At 57.9% G+C, this 21,717-nt stretch overlaps 1 protein-coding gene across 4 annotated transcripts; it reads right to left on the bottom strand.

Moving 5' to 3' along the window:
- Window positions 1-1,734: 1,734 nt before the first annotated feature.
- Window positions 1,735-20,803, bottom strand: ILF3 (interleukin enhancer binding factor 3). Of its 4 annotated transcripts, none has more exons than XM_071419023.1 (20): window positions 20,645-20,803; window positions 18,318-18,415; window positions 17,994-18,220; window positions 17,315-17,495; window positions 16,058-16,205; window positions 14,622-14,713; window positions 14,010-14,105; window positions 12,052-12,163; window positions 11,116-11,213; window positions 10,524-10,635; window positions 10,321-10,431; window positions 9,505-9,704; window positions 8,726-8,896; window positions 8,391-8,528; window positions 7,936-8,112; window positions 7,340-7,496; window positions 6,662-6,715; window positions 3,426-3,782; window positions 2,329-2,448; window positions 1,947-2,214 (listed from the first exon to the last, which is right to left on the bottom strand). In XM_071419023.1, exons 2-20 carry the CDS (start codon window positions 18,318-18,320, stop codon window positions 2,084-2,086), a joined length of 2,685 nt encoding a protein of 894 aa, XP_071275124.1. In that variant the 5' UTR covers window positions 18,321-18,415; window positions 20,645-20,803; the 3' UTR covers window positions 1,947-2,083. The 4 variants fall into 4 exon arrangements, with proteins under 4 accessions (XP_071275122.1, XP_071275124.1, XP_071275121.1 ...); XM_071419020.1 differs by having other exon boundaries at window positions 2,320-2,448; XM_071419021.1 differs by lacking the exon at window positions 11,116-11,213 and having other exon boundaries at window positions 1,735-2,214.
- Between the last annotated feature and the right edge of the window lie 914 nt (window positions 20,804-21,717).

The raw sequence follows: 21,717 nt of genomic DNA on the forward strand, positions 1-21,717 counted from the left end.
GGACCCACCGGTGTCACTGGGATCTCCTGGAGCAGCCGCTGTCCCTCGGGGTCCCCCCAGGACGTTCCTGTCCCTCTGAGCCTGGAGCAGCTGCTCCATCCAATCACTGAGCTGCTGTCTGGTTATCCGGGATCCGCCCGGATCCGGGATCCACCACGCCGTGTTAATTTATATCCAAGGTTTTTAATAAAAGGGCCGGAGCCTCGTCTGCGCTGCTGCCGCCATCCCGACGGATCCGGGTCCGGAAGGGGCCCTGGCGCTGGAATGTGCCTCGCTCTGGGCAGCGTTCCCGGGGTTTGCCGGGCCGTGCCACGTTCCAGGTGCCATTCCTGGGGTTTGAGGGGCTGTGCCACATTCCAGGTGCCATTCCTGGGGTTTGAGGGGCTGTGCCACGTTCCAGGTGCCATTCCTGGGGTTTGAGGGGCTGTGCCACATTCCAGGTGCCATTCCTGGGGTTTGAGGGGCTCTGCCCCATTCCAGGTGCTGTTCCTGGTGTTTCCAGGCCGTGCCCCACTCCAGGTGCCATTCCCAGTGTTTGAGGGGCCGTGCCACATTCCAGGTGCTGTTCCCAGTGTTTGAGGGGCTCTGCCACACTCCAGGTGCCATTCCTGGGGTTTGAGGGGCTCTGCCCTGCTCCAGGTGCCATTCCCAGTGTTTGCCAGGCTGTGCTGCATTCCAGGCGTTGTTCCCGGTGTTTGAGGGGCTGTGCCCTGCTCCAGGTGCTGTTCCTGGTGTTTGAGGGGCCGTGCCCCACTCCAGGTACCGTTCCCGGTGTTTCCCGGGATGTGCTGCATTCCAGGCATTGTTCCAGGTGTTTGAGGGGCCATGCCCCGCTCCAGGTGCCATTCCCAGTGTTTGCCGGGCTGTGCTGCATTCCAGGTGCCATTCCCGGTGTTTGAGGGGCTCTGCCCTGCTCCAGGTGCCATTCCCGGTGTTTCCCGGGATGTGCTGCATTCCAGGCATGGTTCCTGGTGTTTGAGGGCCCGTGCCCCATTCCCGGTGCCATTCCCAGCATTTCCAGGCCGTGCCCTATTCCCGGTGCCGTTCCCGGTGTTTCCAGGCCGTGCCCCATTCCCGGTGCTGTTCCCGGTTTTTGAGGGGCCGTGCCCCATTCCAGGCATCGTTCCCGGTGTTTCCCAGGGTCTGACTCTGGCACGGAACGATCCGGAACCAGCGGTACAAAGTTCACCCAGAGGAGCCACGAGGCCCCAGTTCAACCCCAGGTCAGCCCCAGAGTTCCTCCAGTTCAGCCCCAGTTCAACCCCAGTTCAGCCCCACTTGAACCCCAGTTCAACCCCAGTTCAACCCCAGTTCAACCCCAGTTCAGCCCCACTTGAACCCCAGTTCAACCCCAGTTCAGCCCCAGTTCAACCCCAGGTCAGTCTCAGTTCAACCCCAGTTCAGCCTCAGTTCAGCCTCAGTTCAACCCCAGTTCAACCCCAGTTCAGCCTCAGTTCAGCCTCAGTTCAGCCCCAGTTTGGCCCCAGTTCAGCCCCAGTTTGGTCCCAGTTCAGCCCCAGTTTGGCCCCAGAACTCTGAACTTCAGGGGTATAAGGGACCAAACACTTGGAATTCAGGTTTGGTTTTTTTATGAGAATCCTCCCAGTGTGGGGGTTTGAAGGTGCAGAATGCACTGGGAGCCCAAACCATCCCAAATTTTGGGTTTATTCACCTCCTCAACCCCCAACCCCCGACCCCTTCCCCAAAAAAACTGAAACCACCAAAGCCAGAAAATACCGAAAAAAGCTCCTTTTTAACGCACTTCACAAAAGCAGAACAACGAGGGCCCGTCCCCCTGCCGGGGCCTGGGAAAAGGCTCCGGAATTGGATCGACTTCCCCAAAAAAAAAACCCCAAAAAACAAAAAACAAAAAAAAAAACGAAAAACAAAACAAAACAAAAAAAACCCCCAAAAATAATAATAATAATCCTATTTAGACCAAGTCGTCGTGGCAACTACGACCCATTAAATAGAGGCCCAGGGGTGACGGGTCACACAGAGCAACGGGGTGAGGGGGGGGAGAAGGGGATAAAACCCCGGGGGGATCGAGCCCGGGGGCAGCGCGGCGGGGCCACGGGGGGGTTTATCTGTACTGGTAACTCATGCTGTGCTCGTTCCTGCCGTATCCGCCCTGCGACGCCTGGTAGGAGCTGGGGGGGCCGCTGTAGTTCTGGGAACCCGGGGAGTTGTAGTTGGACTGGGAGGAGTATCCGCCTGAGGAGGAGGAGGAGGAGGAAGAAAAGGGAGGAATTAGAGCGGGCGCGGAGCTGGAGCAGGGCCCCGAAGCGATGCCGGCGATGCTGGGGTGTCAATACTGACCTGCCTTACCTTGGTACGAGGAGCCCCCGCCGCCGGAGCCCCCGTAGCCCCCGTGGGAGCCCGAGTTGTAGGAGCCGCCCCCGGAGTAGTTGTTGCCGCCGCCGCCGCGGCCGCTGCTGCCGCTGTAACCTGGGAGCGGGGAAAACGTGGGGATGAGGAGGTGGGCGGGGACCCCCAGCACCCTCAGGGTGCTCAGTTCTACTGAGCCAAGCCCCCCCTGAGACCCTGGAATTCCAGGAGGATTTGGGGTGGAGGGATCTTTGTCTGACCCTGCCGGGGCATTCTGAGCCTTGGATTATCCCCTAGGAACGTGCCCAGGGCTGGGCACCCAGCCCCTCTGTCCTAGAGCCCTGTCAGACTCATCCCAGCTCCAGCCCCAAACCCCTCTTTTAACCCAAACCTCTCCTTATTTGCCCCAAACCCCTCTTTTAACCCAAAATCTCCCCTTATTCACAGCTCCAGCCCCAAACCGCTCTTTTAACCCAAAATCTCCCCTTATTCACAGCTCCAGCCCCAAACCCCTCTTTTAACCCAAACCTCCCCTTATTCACAGCTCCAGCCCCAAACCCCTCTTTTAACCCAAACCTCTCCTTATTCACAGCTCCAGCCCCAAACCCCTCTTTTAGCCCAAACCTCCCCTTATTTGCAGCTCCAGCCCCAAACCCCTCTTTTAACCCAAACCTCCCCTTATTCGCCCCAAATCCCTCTTTTAACCCAAACCTCTCCTTATTCACAGCTCCAGCCCCAAACCCCTGTTTTAACCCAAACCTCCCCTTATTTGCAGCTCCAGCCCCAAACCCCTCTTTTAACCCAAACCTCCCCTTATTTGCCCCAAACCCCTCTTTTAACCCAAACCTCTCCTTATTCACAGCTCCAGCCCCAAACCCCTCTTTTAACCCAAACCTCCCCTTATTTGCAGCTCCAGCTCCTGGGAGGGGCAGGAAGAACCCCCTGGAGCTCCCTGGTGCCTGCCCCAGCCCAGAGGGGTCACCAGGTTCCCCTGCAGAAACAACCTCCCAACACCTTTAACCCAACTCCGGGATCAAACCCAACCTCAACCCTCAACTCCGAACCTCTCCCGCCCGCAGCCGCCCCTCTCCACTCACTGTATTTGCTCTCGTAGTTGTAGTCGGAGCCGCCGCCGGGCGAGTTGTAGGAGTTGGAGTAGGAGTAGCCGCCCTGGCCGTGGCCGTAGCCCTTCTGCTTGCCCTGCCCGGGGCCGTAGCCGCCGTACTGGCCCTGCCCGTAGGGCTGCTGGCCCTGGTGGGTGCCGTAGCCGGAGCCGTACGAGGCCTTTTGGCCGCCGCCGCCGCCGCCGCCGTGCTGCTGCTTCTTGCCGCCGTGCTTGGGCGGCGCGGGGGCCGTGTAGCCGTCCCCGCCCTGGTAGTAGGAGCCGTAGCCCGAGGAGCCGCCGCCGCCGCCGCCGCCCGAGTTGGAGTGGCCGCCGTTGCTGTAGAACTGGCCTGGACAGAGAGAGAGAGGAGGGTGAGGGCCCCGCCGGAGGGGACGAGGGTCTGTGAGGGTGAGGGTGGTCTGGGGGTGATGGAGGCTCCTCAGCTCTCTGGGACCCCAGGGGACGAGGGTCTGTGGGGGTGAGGGTGGTCTGGGGGTGATGGAGGCTCCTCAGCTCTCAGGGACCCCAGGGCACGAGGGTCTGTGGGGGTGAGGGTGGTCTGGGGGTGATGGAGGCTCCTCAGCTCTCTGGGACCCCAGGGGACGAGGGTCTGTGGGGGTGAGGGTGGTCTGGGGGTGATGGAGGCTCCTCAGCTCTCTGGGACCCCAGGGGGACCCCCCTGTAATGCAGCAGAAGGTCCCGTGTGGGTCTGGCCCTGTGATGCCATTGGCATCCAGACCCCCCCATCCGGGCCCATCCCTGTGATTCCAGCAGGATCCATCCCTGTGATTCCGGTAGGATCCATCTGGATCCATCCCTGTGATTCCAGCAGGATCCATCCCTGTGATTCCAGGAGGATCCATCCCTTTGATTCCAGCAGGATCTCCTATCTGGATCCATCCTTGTGATTCCATCTGGATCCATCCCTGTGATTCCAGCAGGATCCATCCCTGTGATTCCATCTGGATCCATCTCTTTGATTCCAGCAGGATCCACTTGGATCCATCCCTGTGGTTCCAGCAGGACCCATCTGGATTGATCTATCCCTGTGATTCCATCTGGATCCATCCCTTTGATTCCAGCAGGATCCATCCTGTGATTACAGCAGGATCCATCTGGATTGATCCATCCTGTGATTCCAGCAGGACCCACTTGGATCCATCCCTGTGATTCCAGCAGGATCCATCCCTGTGATTCCATCTGGATCCATCCCTGTGATTCCAGCAGGATCTCCCATCTGGATGGATCCATCCCTGTGATTCCATCTGGATCCACTCCTTTATTCCAGCAGGATCTCCCATCTGGATCCATCCTGGGCCTCCCGGGGTGAGAGATGCTCTGGAGTGAGAATCCTGCTTCAGGAATGAGGAATCCACATGGCTGCTCCATTTATCCTCCTGGGATTTGGACAATTCCATCTGGGATCCAGCGCTCATCTGGGTTTGATTTCACCTCTCCAGGGTCCCACAGCAAAATTCCGAGTGTTTCCTTTCCTGCCACTCCATGGAGAACTGGGAGCATCCAAAACTAAACTTATTTGTGAGGAAAAGAAGAAAAAGCCACCAGAATCTGAAACCCCGTGGGATCAGGGGGGATCTGCCAGCAACGAAAAGGGGCAGAGTTTGGTTAAAAAGGATGCAAGGAGTGAAATTCCGCGTGCTCCGCTTCCACAGCTCCGATGGAACACCCAGGCTGAATTCCCAGGTGAATCCCAGCTCCGTCCCCAAACCCTGGGGCCGTGCTGCCAAGAGCTTCTGGAGGCTGTAAATCCCGGGATCCGTTAATTCTGGGCTCCTTCCGTGGTTCTCTTCCACGCCCCCTTTCCCGTGTGAAGGTTTGATTCCTCTCCCACGGAATATTCCGGATTCACTCTGCACAAACGAGGCTCTGGAATCAATTTTATCTCCAGGGTTGGACACAAAACTCCTGTGCTGGACCAGAGTCCCCTTGGGCCATCCCAAACCCCAAAATCCTGGGGTTTGGATCCAGAGCTGGAAGTGGAGCTCTCCCACCTCTTCAGAAATCCTGGATTTTCCACTTTAGCCCAATACAACTCTGAGGTTTTCATGCTTGATGCAGAATCAGCTGTGATTTTCCCCAAATCAGAGCTCAGGGACAGGAATGTCCAGGACCACGTGGTGGCTTGGGAAGGGCAGATTTTTCCACCTTGGAGGGATCCTGAGGATCCTTTCTGGATCATCCAGGACGGGATCTGTCCCCTGGATAAAGAGTCAGGACCTCCAACAATGTTTTTTTGGGTTTTTTTAAAAAATGGGATCATTATTATTACAAATATTTCAAGGATCCACTGAACCCTTTGGACTCAGTTTAAACCTGGAACTTCCTTTTCCTTCTTTTTTTTGGTTGAATTACAGAATTAACTCAAAGATGGGAACCGTGGTGCCACCAAATCCAGCAAAGACAACTTTCAAAGGGATAAAGGACACCAAAAATGCTCGGAATTTGGTGGATTCTGAGACTCAAGCTGACTCCAAAATTCCTGATTTTGGGGATATTTCATTCTCCAGGTGACTGAAGCACTTTGCTCCAAGAGCCCATTTCCATGGCAGCCAAGGACTCCGTGGATTTCCCGAAGCATCCAAGACATTCCCCAGTGCCTGGATATTTATGGGATGGGATGGGGAGCACAGGAACAATTCCCAGAGCCCAGCGTGGATCAAAGGATTTGCTTCAGCTCCCAGGCCAATCCAAGCATTCCAGCAAATCAGGGAACTCCACATCTTTAAAAGGTGAAGTTTTAAAGGCTGGGCCAGATCCACGTGGAAAAGTCTTCCCAAGACCCAGAGGGGTCTGACCCAAACTCTGGGATTCATTAAAAAGCTTGGATTTTGTAAAAATCCTTGCTGTAAGCTAAGGCAGAATTGATGAAAATGCTTTGGTTTCCTTAAAAACCAAGAACCATTAAAAAAAAAAAAGCTTCCCCTCCCCTTGAGCCATTTTCCTGGGAGATTTTAGTCCCCAGCACGATGGCACCTGTTGGGATTTTGGGTGGAAAAAGGGAGAGAAAAAGGGAGAGAAAAAGGGAGAGGAAAAGGGACAGAAAAAGGGACAGAAAAAGGGACAGGAAAAGGGACAGAAGGGACAGAAAAAGGGACAGGAAAAGGGACAGGAAAAGGGACAGGAAAAGGGACAGAAAAAGGGACAGAAAAAGGGACAGAAAAAGGGACAGGAAAAGGGACAGAAAAAGGGACAGAAAAAGGGACTTACTGTAACCAGCAGTGGCAGAATTCCCTCCGTAGCCGTAGCTCCCGTACCCAGCCCCTGCAGAGGAGGGAAATGTTGGAATAAACAGAGATCCCCAGGGTGAAATGTCCCAAATTTGGGGGGCAATTCCCCCAAGGAGGGCTCCAGGAAATCCAACTGACATGGACACAATGCCAGAGGGGGGATTTGTTCCCCCACATGGATTTGGGGGCTCTGGAATGTCCAGGACACAACAGCAGAGGGGGATTTGTTCCCTCAGAGGGATTTGGGAGCTCTGGAACACCCAGGACACAACACCAGAGGGGGATTTGTTCCCTCACAGGGATTTGGGGAGCTCTGGAACATCCAAGAGCCATGGACACAACACCAGAGGGGGATTTGTTCCCTCACAGGGATCTGGGGGGCTCTGGAATGTCCAGAACACAACACCAGAGGGGGATTTGTTCCCTCTCAGGGATTTGGGGGGCTCTGGAATGTCCAGGACACAACATCAGAGGGGGATTTGTTCCCTCACAGGGATCTGGGAGCTCTGGAACCCCCAGGACCCACAGCCACAGCACCAGAGGAGCAGGAGGGGTCATTCCCCTGTGGGTGGAGAGTTCTGGAAGCTCCGGGCGCCGTGGCCGTGAGCCCATGGGTGGCAGGGGCTGGGGGCCACCCATGGGTGCTGCTGGCCCTCACCTGTGTTCATGTAGCCGCCGTGGTTGCCCCCGAAGCCGCCCCGGCCTCTGCCCCGGCCCCGGATGTTTCCGCCCCGGCCGCGGCCCCGCATGTTGGGGGGTGGGGGGGCCTCGTTGTGCATGGGGCCCCCCCCCATCCCGAAGCCCGGGTTGTGCTGCTGTGGGGACAAGGAGAGGGGACAGAGGGGTCACGTGGAGCTCAGGTGAGGGATTTCCCAAAAACACCTCCCAGAACAGAGCCCCAGGACAAAAGCCACCGAGGTGACCCCAAATTGAGGCAGCTCCAAACCCTGAGGGTTTCTGCTGCAAAACCTGATGGGGTTTGGGCTTCCAAGCTGCTCCCAGGGAAGGATCTGACCCCAGAGCCAATGGCTGCTGAGTTACACCCCAGGTCTTTTCCCACTCCAGACCAGTTCCCATTGGTCTTTTCCCATTCCGGACCAGTTCCCATCAGTCTCTTCCTGCTTTAGACCAGTCCTGATCTGTATTTTCTGATCTTAGCCTGGTTCCCATTGGCCCTTTCCCACTCCAGACCAGTTCCCAGTTCCCACCGCTCTTTTCCCACTGCAGAGCTGTGGGATTGGGGATTCCACTCACTTTGACTGGGAATTTGGGGCCACCCCTGGCTGGAACGGGGGCTCTTTTCTTCTTGTTCTGCTCGATGGCAACGGGAGCATCTGGGAACAGCTTCTCCAGCGCGGCCAGCGCCGCGTAGGCTTTGGCCACCTTCTTGTTTGAGCCAGCACCTTGGAACTTCTGCCCGTCCACCTCCACCTTGGAAAGGGATGGAACCACACATTGAAATGGGAAAGGGCAGGAAAAGATGGGAGAGCCACAGGGGAAAGGGCAGGAAAAGATGGGAGACCCCCAGGGAATCCCAGAGCTGGAAGTGTCACAGGCTGTCCCCGCCCACTAATGAGCTTTTAAAGGTTTCTCCCAAGCCAAACCTCTTGGATTTGAGGATTTAAACTCTTGGGAAGGGGATGAGGCGGCTTTCCAAGCTCTTCTCCCACCCGAGGAGCTCTGGATTGGAGGCCCCTGTGTCCCCTCACCTCCATGACAAAGCGCTTGTCGTGGCTGCCGCCCGTCTCTGAGATCAGCTCGTACTTGAGCCCGCGCCGCTTCTCGTTCAGCTCCATCACCGGGTTCTTCCCGTGCTTCGTCAGGATTGGTCCCTGCTGCTTCACGTTCTGAGGGTGGACGAAGGCTGGGTGAGCCCCAAAAATGTCCCCAAGCACACACAGAGACGCTCCCCAGCTTTTTTGGGAAGGACACCCAAGGAGCCACTTCCGCCTCCTGCTTTCACCAGGAGCGACCCCAAACCACCCCAAACCACCCCAAACCAACAGCAGCACGGCTGCCACGGTGCCACGTGTCCCCCACCCACCTCGGGGGTCTGATCCGAGGGGGGCGAGGCTGCCGTGGGCGTTGCCACCGTTTCCACCACGGGCGGAGGAGCCACCACCACCGGCTTGGTCTCCGTCTCCTCCGCCGACTCGTCGCCCTTGCCGGAGTCCTTGCCCTCCACCCCGGTGGGCAACCCCATGTCCTGCAGCACCTGGGGGCAGCAGGGAGGTCAGGAGCCACCACCCACTGGGGATAACACTCCAGGAAGCTGCTCCAGGCCTTGTATTGGCTCCCTCTGGTGCTCAGGGTTCCCAAACCTGCGGGCACTCCAGGGGGGACGCTTGAGGATGGCAGCTCCTGGTGCTGCTCCCACCCCATCCTGGAGCTTCTGGCAGTTTTCCCATTCCCATTCCCATCACATTCCCATTTCCATTCCCATTCCATTCCCATTCCCATTCCCACTCCCATCCCATCCCATCCAATTCCCATTCCCATCACATTCCCATTTCCATTCCCATTCCCATCCCACTCCTACTCCCATTCCCACTCCCATCCCATTCCCATCCCACTCCCATCCTATTCCCATTCCCATTCCCATCCCATTCCCACTCCCATTTCCATTTCCATTCCCATCCCATCCCATTCCCATTCCCACTCCCATTCTACTCCCACTCCCATCCCATCCCATCCCATCCCATCCCATCCCATCCCATCCCATCCCATCCCATCCCATCCCATCCCATCCCATTCCCATCCCCATCCCCATCCCATTCCCATCCCATCCCATCCCCATCCCCATCCCATCCCATCCCACCCCACCTTCACAGCCACGTGCAGCTTGGCCGTTTTCTTGGAGGGCCCCGAGGCCTCGAAGGTGCTGCCGTCGATCTCCACGGACATGGTGAAGATGGGAGCGTGCACGGGGCCGGTCTGGGACACCAGTTTGTACTGGAGCCCTGGCTTGAGCTGGTTCAGCTTCATCAGCGCGTTCATGGCCTGGGGAGGCTCCAGCTTTTCCTCTGTGCACAGGCAAAAACCAACACCGGCAGTTTGTGGGTGTTTGGCGGCTCCTTCCAAGAAGCAAAGCTGATTCCAGGCCAGTATTTTCCAGTTCCAATTGGTATTTTTTAGTTTCAGGCCAGTCCTGATGGGCATTTGCTAATTCCAGACCAGCTTCCATGGGTCTGTTCCCATTTTAGACAGTTCCCACCTGTCTTTTCCAATTGCAAATCAGTTCTGACCAGTCCTTTCCCATTTTAGACCAGTCCCAACCAGTATTTTCTCATCTCAGACCAGTTCCCACTGGTCTTTTCTCATTCCACTTCCCATTGACCTTTCCCAGTTCCAGACCAGTCCCCACTGATCTTTTCCAATTCCAGACCAGTTCTGACTGGCCTTTTCCTATTTCACACGAGTTCCCCTCAGTCTTTTCCACCTCCCAGACAACTCCTGACCTTTTCCTCCTTGGTTTCAATTCTGCCCAGCACAAATCTCCCACTTTTAAGTTACTTTATCCATGCCCACACCCTGTAGCCCCAGTCTACAGCCCCCCCAAGCCCCCAGTCCTGCACTGAGCACCCCCAATTTCCACCCCATTTCCCCCCAGGCCGTACCTACCTCTCGTTAGCTCAATACCTTTTTTCTGAATCTTCTTTTTCTTTTTGCTGGGGGATTTCTCCTCCCCGTCCTCCTCCATCGGCCGCTTCATGGGGGTGACGGCGTACGTGGTGCTGGGCGGGATCTGAACTGCAGCAACGGGCACAACGCTCCCTAAATCCCCCGTTTTCCACCCAAATCCTCGGCATGGGACGCGGGGCTGTCCCCCTCCCAGTACATACCAGTATAATCGACTGGGTTCTCGTTCTTTGGTTTCTTGGGCATTTTGGAGGGCAGGGGATCCATGCCCAGGACCTTGTGGAGCTGGCCGAAGGCAGCGAGCCGCAGGGCGTGCTGGGGACAGGAGTGAGGGTCAGGGGGAGCTGCCGGAGCCCCCCTGCTCACAGCCCCCCTGCACCAATCCACATCCTCAGTGGGGCTCTGCAGATCGAGTCTTGTGGGGGCTTTCACCCAAAAAGGGGCCTTGGGACAATTCGCTACTCAACACCTGATTCTTTGCTCTGGGTGGCCAAACTATGGGGGCCCACGGGGGTGGCCTGGTGGAGTGACCGTGGCACCGAGTGACCACAGCAGCACCGAGTGACCACAGCACCAAGTGACCACAGCACCGAGTGACCACAGCACCGAGTGACCACAGCAGCGTGTGGCCACGGTGCTGAGTGACCACAGTGCTGAGTGACCACGGTGCTGAGCGACCACGGTGCTGAGTGACCACGGTGCTGAGTGACCACGGGTCTAATCTATGGTGGCCAAGGGAGCCGGGAGCAGAGCGAGCCGGGGATTGGGAAGGGCCGGATGGAGGTCACACTATACCTGAGCACTCTGTGTGATATCTTCCCTTTGTTGTCTGTCTAGATGCCCAATAGCATCAGTGGCTTCTTTTTCACAAGGGTCATAAATACCAGAACCATCTGAAGGCAGGAAACAAGGAAGATATGCAGAGAATTATCCCGGGTCTCTACCCTACGTTCCCTGGGGCAGCTCCCGAGGCGCGGCTGGCCGGGATCTCTGTGGGATGGGCCGCGGGAGCGGCGCCCCCGGGAGCCCAACTGGGCTGCGCCTCTCCCTATGGGGCAGGGCCGGGGATCTGCGCGTGCCCGGGGGCACAGAGGGGCTCCCGACCGCCGGCGCCCCCCGCGCTCCTCCCGGCTGGAGATCACCTGGCCAGAGATCACCTGGGCAGAGCTCAGAGATCACCTGGGCAGAGCTCACCTGGCCAGAGCTCACCTGGCTGAGCTCAGAGCTCACCTGGCCAGAGATCACCTGGGCAGAGCTCAGAGATCAGCTGGCCAGAGCTCACCTGGGCAGAGCTCACCTGGCCAGAGCTCACCTGGCTGAGCTCAGAGCTCACCTGGCCAGAGATCACCTGGGCAGAGCTCAGAGATCACCTGGGCAGAGCTCACCTGGCCAGAGCTCACCTGGGCAGAGCTCACCTGGCCAGAGATCAGAGCTCATCTGGCCGAGCTCACCTGGGCAGAGCTCACCTGGCCGAGCTCACCTGGCAGAGCTCAGAGCTCACCTGGGCAGAGCTCACATGGCAGAGCTCACCTGGCCGAGCTCACCTGGCAGAGCTCACCTGGGCAGAGATCAGAGCTCACCTGGCAGAGCTCACCTGGGCAGAGCTCACCTGGCAGAGCTCACCTGGGCAAAGCTCAGAGCTCACCTGGCCAAGCTCACCTGGCAGAGCTCAGAGCTCACCTGGCAGAGCTCACCTGGCTGGAGCTGAGAGCTCACCTGGGCAGAGCTCACCTGGCATGACGATGCCCGAGGCCAGGCACTCCAGCACCCGGCGCAGCGCCTCGCCCGCGCCCATCGGCCGGTTCGCCGTCCCGATGGATTTCTCACACAGCAGCTCCAGAGGCTGCAAGGGAAGGAGGGAAGTGAGGGCAGGGAGAGGGGAGAGAGGGAGCCCGGAGAGGGACCTGGGAAAGGGATTCCATAGAGGGACCCCTGGAAAGGGATCCCAGAGAGGGACCCTGGGAAAGGGATCCCAGAGAGGGACCTGGGAAAGGGATCCCATAGAGGGACCCCTGGAAAGGGATCCCAGAGAGGGACCTGGGAAAGGGATCCCATAGAGGGACCCTGGGAAAGGAATCCCAGAGAGGGACCTGGGAGAGGGATTCCATAGAGGGACCTGGGAAAGGGATCCCAGAGAGGGACCTGGGAGAGGGATTCCATAGAGGCACCCTGGGAAAGGGATCCCAGAGAGGGACCCTGGGAAAGGATCCCATAGAGGGACCCCTGGAAAGGACACCTGGGAAAGGGATCCCATAGAGGAACCTGGGAAAGGGATTCCATAGAGGGACCCTGGAAAAGGAATCCCAGACAGGGACCCTGGGAAAGGGATCCCAGAGAGGGACCTGGGAGAGGGATCCCAGAGAGGGACCCTGGGAAAGGAATCCCATAGAGGAACCCTTGGAAAGGACACCTGGGAAAGGGATCCCATAGAGGGACACCTGGGAAAGGACACCTGGGAGAGGGATCCCAGAGAGGGACCCCTAGGAAAGGGATCCCAGAGAGGGACCTGGGAAAGGGATCCCATAGAGGAACCCCTGAAAAGGACACATGGGAGAGTGATCCCATAGAGGGACCTGGAAAAGGGATCCCAGGAAATGGACCCTTGGAAAAGGGATCCCAGGAAATGGACCCCTGGAATAGGGATCCAGTAAAGGGACATGGAAAAGGGATCCCAGGAAATGGACCCTTGGAAAAGGGATCCCATAGAGGGACATGGAAAAGGGATCCCAGGAAATGCAAGGGGGCCTGGGAGAGGGGTCCCAGAGAGGGACCCTGGGAAGGGGATCTGGGAGAAGGGCCCTGGCAAAGGGACCCTCTGGAAGGGGACTCCAAAAGGGATCCTGGAAAGGGACCCGAGAAAGGACTCCAGGGATGGGACTCATCTGGGAGCAGCTCCTGGTGCCCGAGGGAGGAGAGGAGCCGGGCTGTGGAAGTCATGAATGGATAAAACAGTTTGGTAACAACGTGATTTGGTAATTAGTAAAACAAGCTGGCGATGTGATTTGATAAGATAAAGTTGTTTGGTAACTGATAAAAGCGTTTGTTAATTGATAAAGGAAACTGATGATGGTGTTTGAGGACAGCACAGTTTGGTAACTGATAAAGTGGTTTGATAATTGATAAAACTATTTGATAACTAGATTTGAAAATTAATAAAACTATTTTAAAGTAACCCAATTTGATACTTAATATTTGATGATGACTTGATCATTTATAAAACAATTTGATAATGATAATGATGTGGTTTGATAACTGATAAAACAATTTGATAGTAACAAGACTTGACAGCTGATAACACTGACAATAATGTGATTTGGTAGCTGAGAAAATGTTTTGATGATAATGTGATTTAATCATCGATTAAACAACTGGATAGTAAGGTGATAACTTTGATTGATAACTGATAAAGCAATTCAGTAACAACCTGAGCTGATAACTGACAAAGCAATTCAGTATCAAGGTGAGCTGATCATTCATTACCAATCTGATAACACCGTGAGCTCATAATTAGCTGACAATTGATAAACCCAACCACAGACATCTGCTTTGTGTCTCCAGGTGCAGAGAAGCCGCTCGTGCACAGAAATCCCCAAGCTGGGAGAGGGGACATGCCCGGAGCCTTGGGAAAGAGCAGAGCTGCACTGGGAGAAAGCTGCCACCCCCTGGAACGGGAAAAGGGGAGAATTTACCCATCCTCTGAGCGGGGCCCAGGTGGGAACGCGCGTGCACAGGTCCCGCAGCACCCGGATCACGATGACGCACGACTTCAGCCCGTTGGCCCTGGCCTGGAGGCAGAAGCAAACCAGACAGGGTTCACCGAGCGCCCGCCCGCGCCGCCGGCGCTCCCTCCGGGTGCTGCTTTGCCGAGGGGAAAGCCGGAGCCCGGGCCCGGAGCCGCGACGGCCGAGGCCCGGCCGAAGCCTTAGCCGAGCTCCTCGCCAAGGGGTTGGCCAAGGCCTTGGCCAAGGAGTTGGCCAAGGAGTTGGCCAAGGTCTTAGCTAAGGGCTCAGCCGAGGGGTCGGCCGCGGGGCCGGCCAAGGCCTTAGCTAAGGTGTTGGCCAAGGGGTTGGCCAAGGTCTCAACCAAGGTCTTGGCCGAGGGGACGTTACTCCTCACACAGAGCGGCAGCTCCGCGGCTGCTCCGTACAAAGGCTCCTAAGTCACTGCAGCGCCCACAGCTCCGGCACCTCCGAGCGGCCAGCGGCCGCTTGAAACTCCAACTCCAACAAGAACACTCAGCCCCTTAAAAGAGTTTTACCAACGCTTCTACTTAAAGATAAATATAAGAACAAAATGCAAACCTGGAACCACTTGGCGTGGCGCAGAGACGCCAAGGCAGCAAGGCATTTCTGCCTGTCCAGAACGTCCGGGGAGTCGGTGACTGAGAGCGTTTCTAGTCGTGGATGGAATAAGAAGACAAGGCACGGTTTGACCAAGGGGCTTCTGTCGGGCCGAGGGGGAAGAGGCAGCATCCTAACGGGCAGCTGGGGCTCCCAAAAAATCCTGCTGGGATGCTGGGAGCGGGAGGGAAGGGGCTGCGGCCTCGCCTGGACACTGGGGAAGCTCAACTCCCAGGGAGGGATGGACTGGAATGTGCGCTGGGAGAAGGAGGAGCAGGAGGAGGAAGAGGAGGAGACCGGGCGTGAGGCTCGGCGGAGGGCACAGAAATAAATCCTGGATGGATGGAGAGGCGGCGGCGAGGCCGGCGTGGGGAAATTTGAGGGGGTGAGAGCCCGGCTCCAGCCGGAGCACAGGGTGGGGAGGAGGGAAGAAGGGCCAGGCTCGGAGAGGATCCAGGGAACCCTCCGCCCGGAAGGATGGCTGCCCCGGCCCCGGCCCGCGACAGAGAACGTCCTGTTGGCCAAAGGTCCAGCGTCCCTAAAATCGACAAACTAGAAGGCTCGGAGACGAGGTCAGAGATCAACACCAGAGATCAACAATCAAGAGCACAAAGAGGTCCCGGTTTGTGCTGCAGCAAAACTGAGGGAGGGCCTCAAGTCGCCCGAACTTGCTCAGATCAGGGTTTTAGATAAGGCTAGTGCGGAGCGGGGGAACTGCCGGCCCTACGGAGCCCATCGGAATTGGAGCGCACAACCAGCAGCCGCTGGAATTCTGATTCCAAAGGGAATTTGGAGAAGCTAACTTTATCCAAAACTCTGCATCGCTTTCCGGAGTTCTGAACCTGAGGTGCTGCAAGAGCCACGGGAGGAGCCCCGAGCACCCGGTGTCCTGCTGCAACACACACCGGGGGAACACCCCGGAACATCCCGGTTCATGGACATGCAACTCCTCGCACAAGAAGCCTTCAAGAGGGGGTTTTTGTTTTTTTGGTTTTTTTTTTTTGGGTTTCTTAAACGAATCTGGTTTCTATTTTCATGTCACTGCACTGACATGGCCAGGGAACAAACCACGAGTAATACAACGAGATGATGAATTAGTGAACTAAAGGCCCAAGTGGAACCAAAAGAAAGGATAAAATAATAATACTTAAAAACAAAAAAAAAAAAACAACCAAAAAAGAACCAAAATAGAGCAAAAAATCCCGCGTGAAAGGTGCTCCTCAGCTTCGCAAGCTCGGTCCGGGTGGCAAAGCACACCCGGGATCTCTCAGCGAGGGTGGCCCAGTGAAGGAATTTGGTGAGGATTTGGCCAGGAGGAGCTGCCACGGCCCCGGCCGAAGCTGAAGAGCACCTTCCCGCTCGTTAGCCGCGGGACGCCGGGCGCCGGCCGGCCGTACCTCCGGCCAGCTGCTTCTCCAGCTCCTCCCTGACCACGGGCGACGTCAGGTGGATGGTCAGGCTCAGGGGGGGCTCCTTGGTGTTCTTGATGATGATGGCGGCGTCTCCCACAGACTGGATGATCTCGTACTTGTCCTCGGTGATCGCCTGCAGCGTTGGCGCGGGCATGGGTTGGGGTAAGATGGGTTTTAAAAGTCCCTCCCAACCCAAATCATTCCATGGCTCCATAATCCCAGAGCGCTGGGAATGTTCTGCTGGAGCTTTGGGTTTTGACCCCAAATCGTTCCATGGATTCACAATCCCAGAGCCCTGGGAATGTTCTGCTGCAGCCTTGGGTTTTAAAGTCCCTCCCAACCCAAATTGTTCCATGGATTCACAATCCCAGAGCCCTGGGAATGTTCTGCTGGAGCCTTGGGTTTTACAAGTCCCTCCCAACCCAAATTGTTCCATGGCTTCGTAATCCCAGAGCGCTGGGAATGTTCTGCTGGAGCCTTGGGTTTTGAAGTCCCTTCCAACCCAAATCGTGCCACAGTTTCATAACCCCAGAGCCCTGGGAATGTTCTGCTGGAGCCCTGGGTTTTAAAGTCCCTCCCAACCCAAATTGTTCCATGGCTTCGTAATCCCAGAGCGCTGGGAATGTTCTGCTGGAGCCTTGGGTTTTGACCCCAAATCGTTCCATGGATTCACAATCCCAGAGCCCTGGGAATGTTCTGCTGGAGCCCTGGGTTTTAAAGTCCCTCCCAACCCAAATCGTTCCATGGCTTTGTAATCCCAGAGCGCTGGGAATGTTCTGCTGGAGCGGGGAAAGCTCTGGGGAGACCCCAGAGCCCCTTGGAGCACCTAAAGGGGCTCCAGGAGAGCTGAGAGGGACCTGGCACAAGGGATGGAGGGACAGGACAAGAGAGAATGGCTTCACGCTGGAATAAAGGGGGATTTAAGTGGGTTTTGGGAAGGAACTCCTGCCCCTGTGAGGGCAGGAAGGGGCTGGGATGGAATTCCCAGGGAAGCTGAGACTGCCCCAGGATTCCTGGAAGCACCCAAGGCCAGGCTGGACAGGGTTTGGGGCCTGTGGAAGGTGTCCCTGCCCTCATCCTCATGAAGGGGATGAGCTCCAAGATCCCAACCCAAACCATTCCACGATTAATGAGGACAAATTCAATTAGCAATCCTAAAGCGCCTCTGGAAAAGGTTTTTCCAAGCCAGAACAGGGGGACCAGAATTGCCCCAAAGGGAATTTCCCCACGGGCTCCACTCACCGCCAGCTGCACTCCCAGATTGTCGGCAACCTTCTCCAGGAGCTTGGCCGTGGGTTTGTCTTTGCACAGCAGCACCAGCTCCAGGTCCAGGTCCCCCTTCAGCAGGAGGCCTTTGGCCACCAGCCCCACGCGCATCACGCCCCGCAGGGTCCTCGTCAGCTGCTCCGTGGCTTTCTGATCCCTGGGAAAAGCAGGAGAGGGTGGGATTCACAATCTGGTGATGCCGCACCCAGCTGGAGGGATGGGGATGGATCCGTGAGGATCAGCCTGGAGCCTTGCTTAATTCCCCTCAAGTCCTCAGCCAGGGAAGACAATTTTTCCACCAGCACGAGCGGGTTTTTAGGGAGCTAAGAGAATTTTAGGGAGCCCCCCGCCCAACTGGAAGAATGGATCCGTGAGGATCAACCTGGAGCACTCCCCTCAAGCCTGCCTTGGGTAATTCCCCAGCCAGAGAAGACAATTTTTCCACCAGCACGAGCGGGTTTTTAGGGAGCTAAGAGAATTTTAGGGAGCCCCCCACCCAACTGGAAGAATGGATCAACCTGGAGCACTCCCCTCAAGCCTGCCTTGGTTAATTCCCCAGCCAGGGAAGACAATTTTTCCACCAGCACGAGAGGGTTTTTAGGGAGCTAGGAGAATTGTAGGGATCTAAAGCAGACCCAGCAGCTTCGCTCCTCACCCTCCTTCCTTGCTCTCCTCCTCGGCCGCCGTCTCCATGGACTCCGTCTCCGGCTGCTCCCCGCTGACCTTCTCCTGCTCGTCGATCCAGTCGGAGACGGCTTTGAGCGCCCGCTCCGTGTGGGACACCATGTTCTGCACGGCCTCCAGCTCCTCCTGCGTGGGGTACACGGCCGAGTGCTTGGCCATCACGTGCCGGTCGTCGTTCACAAAGATCCGCATCGGGCGCTGCGAGGGCGGACACGGTTGGGAACGTTTGGGGACACTGAGGGAGTTCCGGGACAGGGATGCTCGCCCCACGCCCGGGAATCCACCCGTCCCTCACCATTTTCGTTTTCTGCTGCCTGCCTGAGGGTTTTTCTGAGGCGTTTATTTGGACTTTGCCGGCGAGCAGAGCGTCGCGGCTCCGCGGCCTCGCGGGATCTGAAAGCGACAGAGAGCGGGTGAGCCGGGGCGGCCGGAGCCCGGGGCACACACGCTGCAGCTGGAGGCAGGAACAGCAATTAGCCAGAGCCCAGCTCGTTAGCCAGAGCCCAGCTCGTTAGCCAGAGCCCAGCTCCCCGCTCCCTACATCCCCGAGACCTGCAGGCTGAGCACGGAGGAGCACAGAGCATCTAATCCTTATTCCCCTTCATTCCCAAGAGGTTTTCCCACGAAATGGGACCTTTCCAAAGCAGACAGAACTCCCCCTTCCACGCTGGAGCAGCTGCCCTGGGAAATCCAGGTGGGAATTCCAGAAGTCCTGGAATTCAACAGATTCAGCCCAAGTGACACCAAATTCCTGCCTTTTTGTGGGAACCGCCCCCAGCTGGGGCAGAGGAGCCTTTTGTTCCAATTCGTTTTTTGTTCCAATTTGTTTTTTGTTCCAATTCGTTCCAGGGCTCACATTTTTAGGATAAAAACCAGGAAATCCCATTCCCTCCAGCCGCTGTACGGACACACAACTCCATGCAAGGAAACCCCTCCGATTCCAATCCTGCCAGTTCATTCACAGGATGACTTAACAGCGCCATAAATCTGGGTTGAATTGTAATTAAGCCCCGACCGGCGCCGGCTGAGCAGGGAGAACCATTCCCAAGGAGCCACATGGCATCTCCTGGTGCCTTCTGCTCTGCGCTGGGCCCTGCAGGCCCCGTTAATTTCCTTAAAATTCCCTCAGTTTCCTTCAGGCTGGATAAGGAAAGGGTTGAAATCCCACCCAGCGGTTCCTACAGTCAGAATCACAACAGCCAGAGAGCTTTGTCCCCATTATCCCTCTTCTGAGATTTTTGGAGGGAGAAATGCGGGAGCTGATGCTGCAGCACCACCAGACCTGTGTCTCTTGAGGAGAAGAACCACAGACTCAGTTAAACCGGCAGCCCAATCCCGACAAAAACAATCCCTGCCCTTGGAAACGGGACAAACTCCGGAATATCACCTGGTTTCGGCCTCACTCCCTCCTCCACTCCACCCCCAGCAGGAGGAATCCACCAAACTTCCCGCGCTCCCAAGGGAAGGAGTGACTCTCCCGAAGGCGTTTTTTGGGAGGACGGAGGGAAAAACAACCAAAGGACATAAAAGGCTGGAATTTCTGCCCTGAACGTGGGAAAGCGTGACAGAGGCGAAGCCACGCTCGGGCTCAAGGCCGCGTTTTAAGAACGAATCGGCCGCTTTTATCTGAGTTTTGGCACCTGCCCGGCATGGATGAGGAGCCAAAACACCACGACCCTCCTGGAGCAGTCCAGGAACCGCCGGGAGCGCGGATCCCAGCGGGAATCCCGGAGCCAGGGGCGCACAAAGCCCTCGGTCCCCGCGGAGGGAAGGGGGTGCTGGATCCCTGTGCCCCTAAACCCTCCAGGAACGGAGCGGCCGCGGGTAACGGGGCTGGAGCAGCGGGAACCGGGAGGGAGCAGGGACAGAGGCGGCGAAAAGCTGAGCACAGGAGAACCCTGGTCCTGAGCGGGGAGAAGGCTAAAATCCCCCCAAAGGGGATGATCCCACTGCAATTCCCGGCCTGGGATGAGGTGCGATGGGGACGGAAGAGGGGTTTAAGCCCCTCCAAGGGGGTGATCCCACCTCCTCCATGATGCCCCCCCGAACATCCCACCCAGGGGTCGGGAAAGGACCGGCCCGGCCCCCCTCAGACCCCCCATCCCCGTCCCCACTCCAGGGCAGGGCCGCGGGGCAGAAACGAGGAGGGGGAGCGGGGCTCGGGGGTGAGGAGGGGGCGCGCGGGGTGAGGAGGGGGCGCGGGGGCCGCCGGGCGCTGCCGCCATTTGCAAACGCGGCGCGAACAAAGCGGCGCCGGCCAGAAACGAGCGGAGTCCGGGGGAGCCCCGTGAGACGCCCGCGTTCCCCGGGCGGCGGCTCGATCCCCCCCCGGCCCTCGGGCCGCTGCTGAGGGGGGTCCGTGAGGGGGCCCGGCCGCCCCCCCCCCACCCTCCCCTCACTCACCGCCGCCATTTTGTCTGCACACAATGGGCAGGGCGGGAGGGAGGGGACACGGGGGGGGCCGGGTCACCACGTCCCGCCGCCCCCCCCCGCCTCAACACCCCCCCCCCCACACACACCTCACACCGGCTCCTCCCGCCCCAGCACCGCCCCGGCCCGGCCCGGCTCGGCCCGGCCGGCTCGGCGCGGCTCCCCCCCGCGCGGCGTGGGCACGGCTCCTACCGGGGCTCTGCCGGCGGTGCCTCGCGGGGGCGGCCCGGCCCGGCCCGGCCGGCGGGGCCCGGGAAGGGCCGGAGCGGGGCCGGAGCGGCCGCGGCGGGGCCGGAGCGGGGCCGGAGCGGGGGCCGGAGCGGCGGCGCCGGGACTGCGGCGGGGGCGGGGCCGCCGCCGGCGGGGGGCGCGCGCGCGCCGGGTGGGGCGGGGCCATGGAGAGCGCGGCCGACGCGGGCCAATTGGAGGGCGCGGAGGGCGGGTGACGGACAGGGAGCAGAGCGAATCGGAAAGGGCGGAGGGAGGGTGATGGACAGGGGGCGGGGAGGACAGTGGGACGGGCCTGGAGGGCGGGGACTACCGGCGTGGGGGCGGGCGCAGGCCAATAGGGTGGCCCGGCACGAGGCGATGGACAAAGGGAAAGACCAATGGCAGAGGGAGGAGGGAGGGTGGTGCAGGAGGGGCGGGTCCGAGAGCGGTGGCGGGAACGGGCCGGGGGGGGGGGGGGCGCGGGCTGAGGGGACGCCGTGAGGGGAGCGATGGCCCGGGAGGATCTCCCTGAGGGGACACGTCCGAGCCACTCCCCGAAGCACCGGAGCCCAGCCAGGGTTCCACCGGGAAGATCCTTCTCTGACAAGGAATGAAAAGGTTTGACCTCAAAGTGCCTTTTTTTGGAGGGGTTTGATGTCAAAATCGCCTTTTTACGAGGGCAGCAACCTCAAAATCACCTTATTTGGAAGGGGTTGACCTCAAAACCACCTTATTTGGAGGGGGTTTGGACTCAAAACCACCTTTTCTGAAGGGGTTTGACCTCAAAAATGCAGATTTTTCACTGACTTGACCTCAAAACCATTGAATTTTTGAGGGGAACAACCTCAAAAGGCAATCAAAGATGCCTTTTTGGAGGCACTTGACCACAAAAACACCTTCTGCTTTTGATGACCAGGGAAAACAACATTAAATAGTTGTCTGAACAAACACTTTGCCCTTTAAAATCCCCTCTTGGAGATCCTGCAGCTCAGGGATTGTTGGAAAATTACTCAGATTCAGCCAAAACTCCCTAAAATCAGTGACCCCCCACACAC

The sequence above is a fragment of the Agelaius tricolor genome, unplaced genomic scaffold (assembly GCF_023055355.1).
Source record: "Agelaius tricolor isolate 1412-34295 unplaced genomic scaffold, bAgeTri1.0.p SCAF_97, whole genome shotgun sequence".
Lineage (NCBI taxonomy): Eukaryota > Metazoa > Chordata > Aves > Passeriformes > Icteridae > Agelaius > Agelaius tricolor.

Coding starts and splice junctions, on each gene's coding strand:
- ILF3 (XM_071419020.1), bottom strand. Junction 14,714..16,057: donor GGAGAAGCAGCTGGCCGGAG/GTACGGCCGGCC, acceptor ATCCACGACTAG/AAACGCTCTCAGTCACCGAC. Junction 2,449..3,425: donor CAACTACGAGAGCAAATACA/GTGAGTGGAGAG, acceptor CCCCGCTCCCAG/GTTACAGCGGCAGCAGCGGC.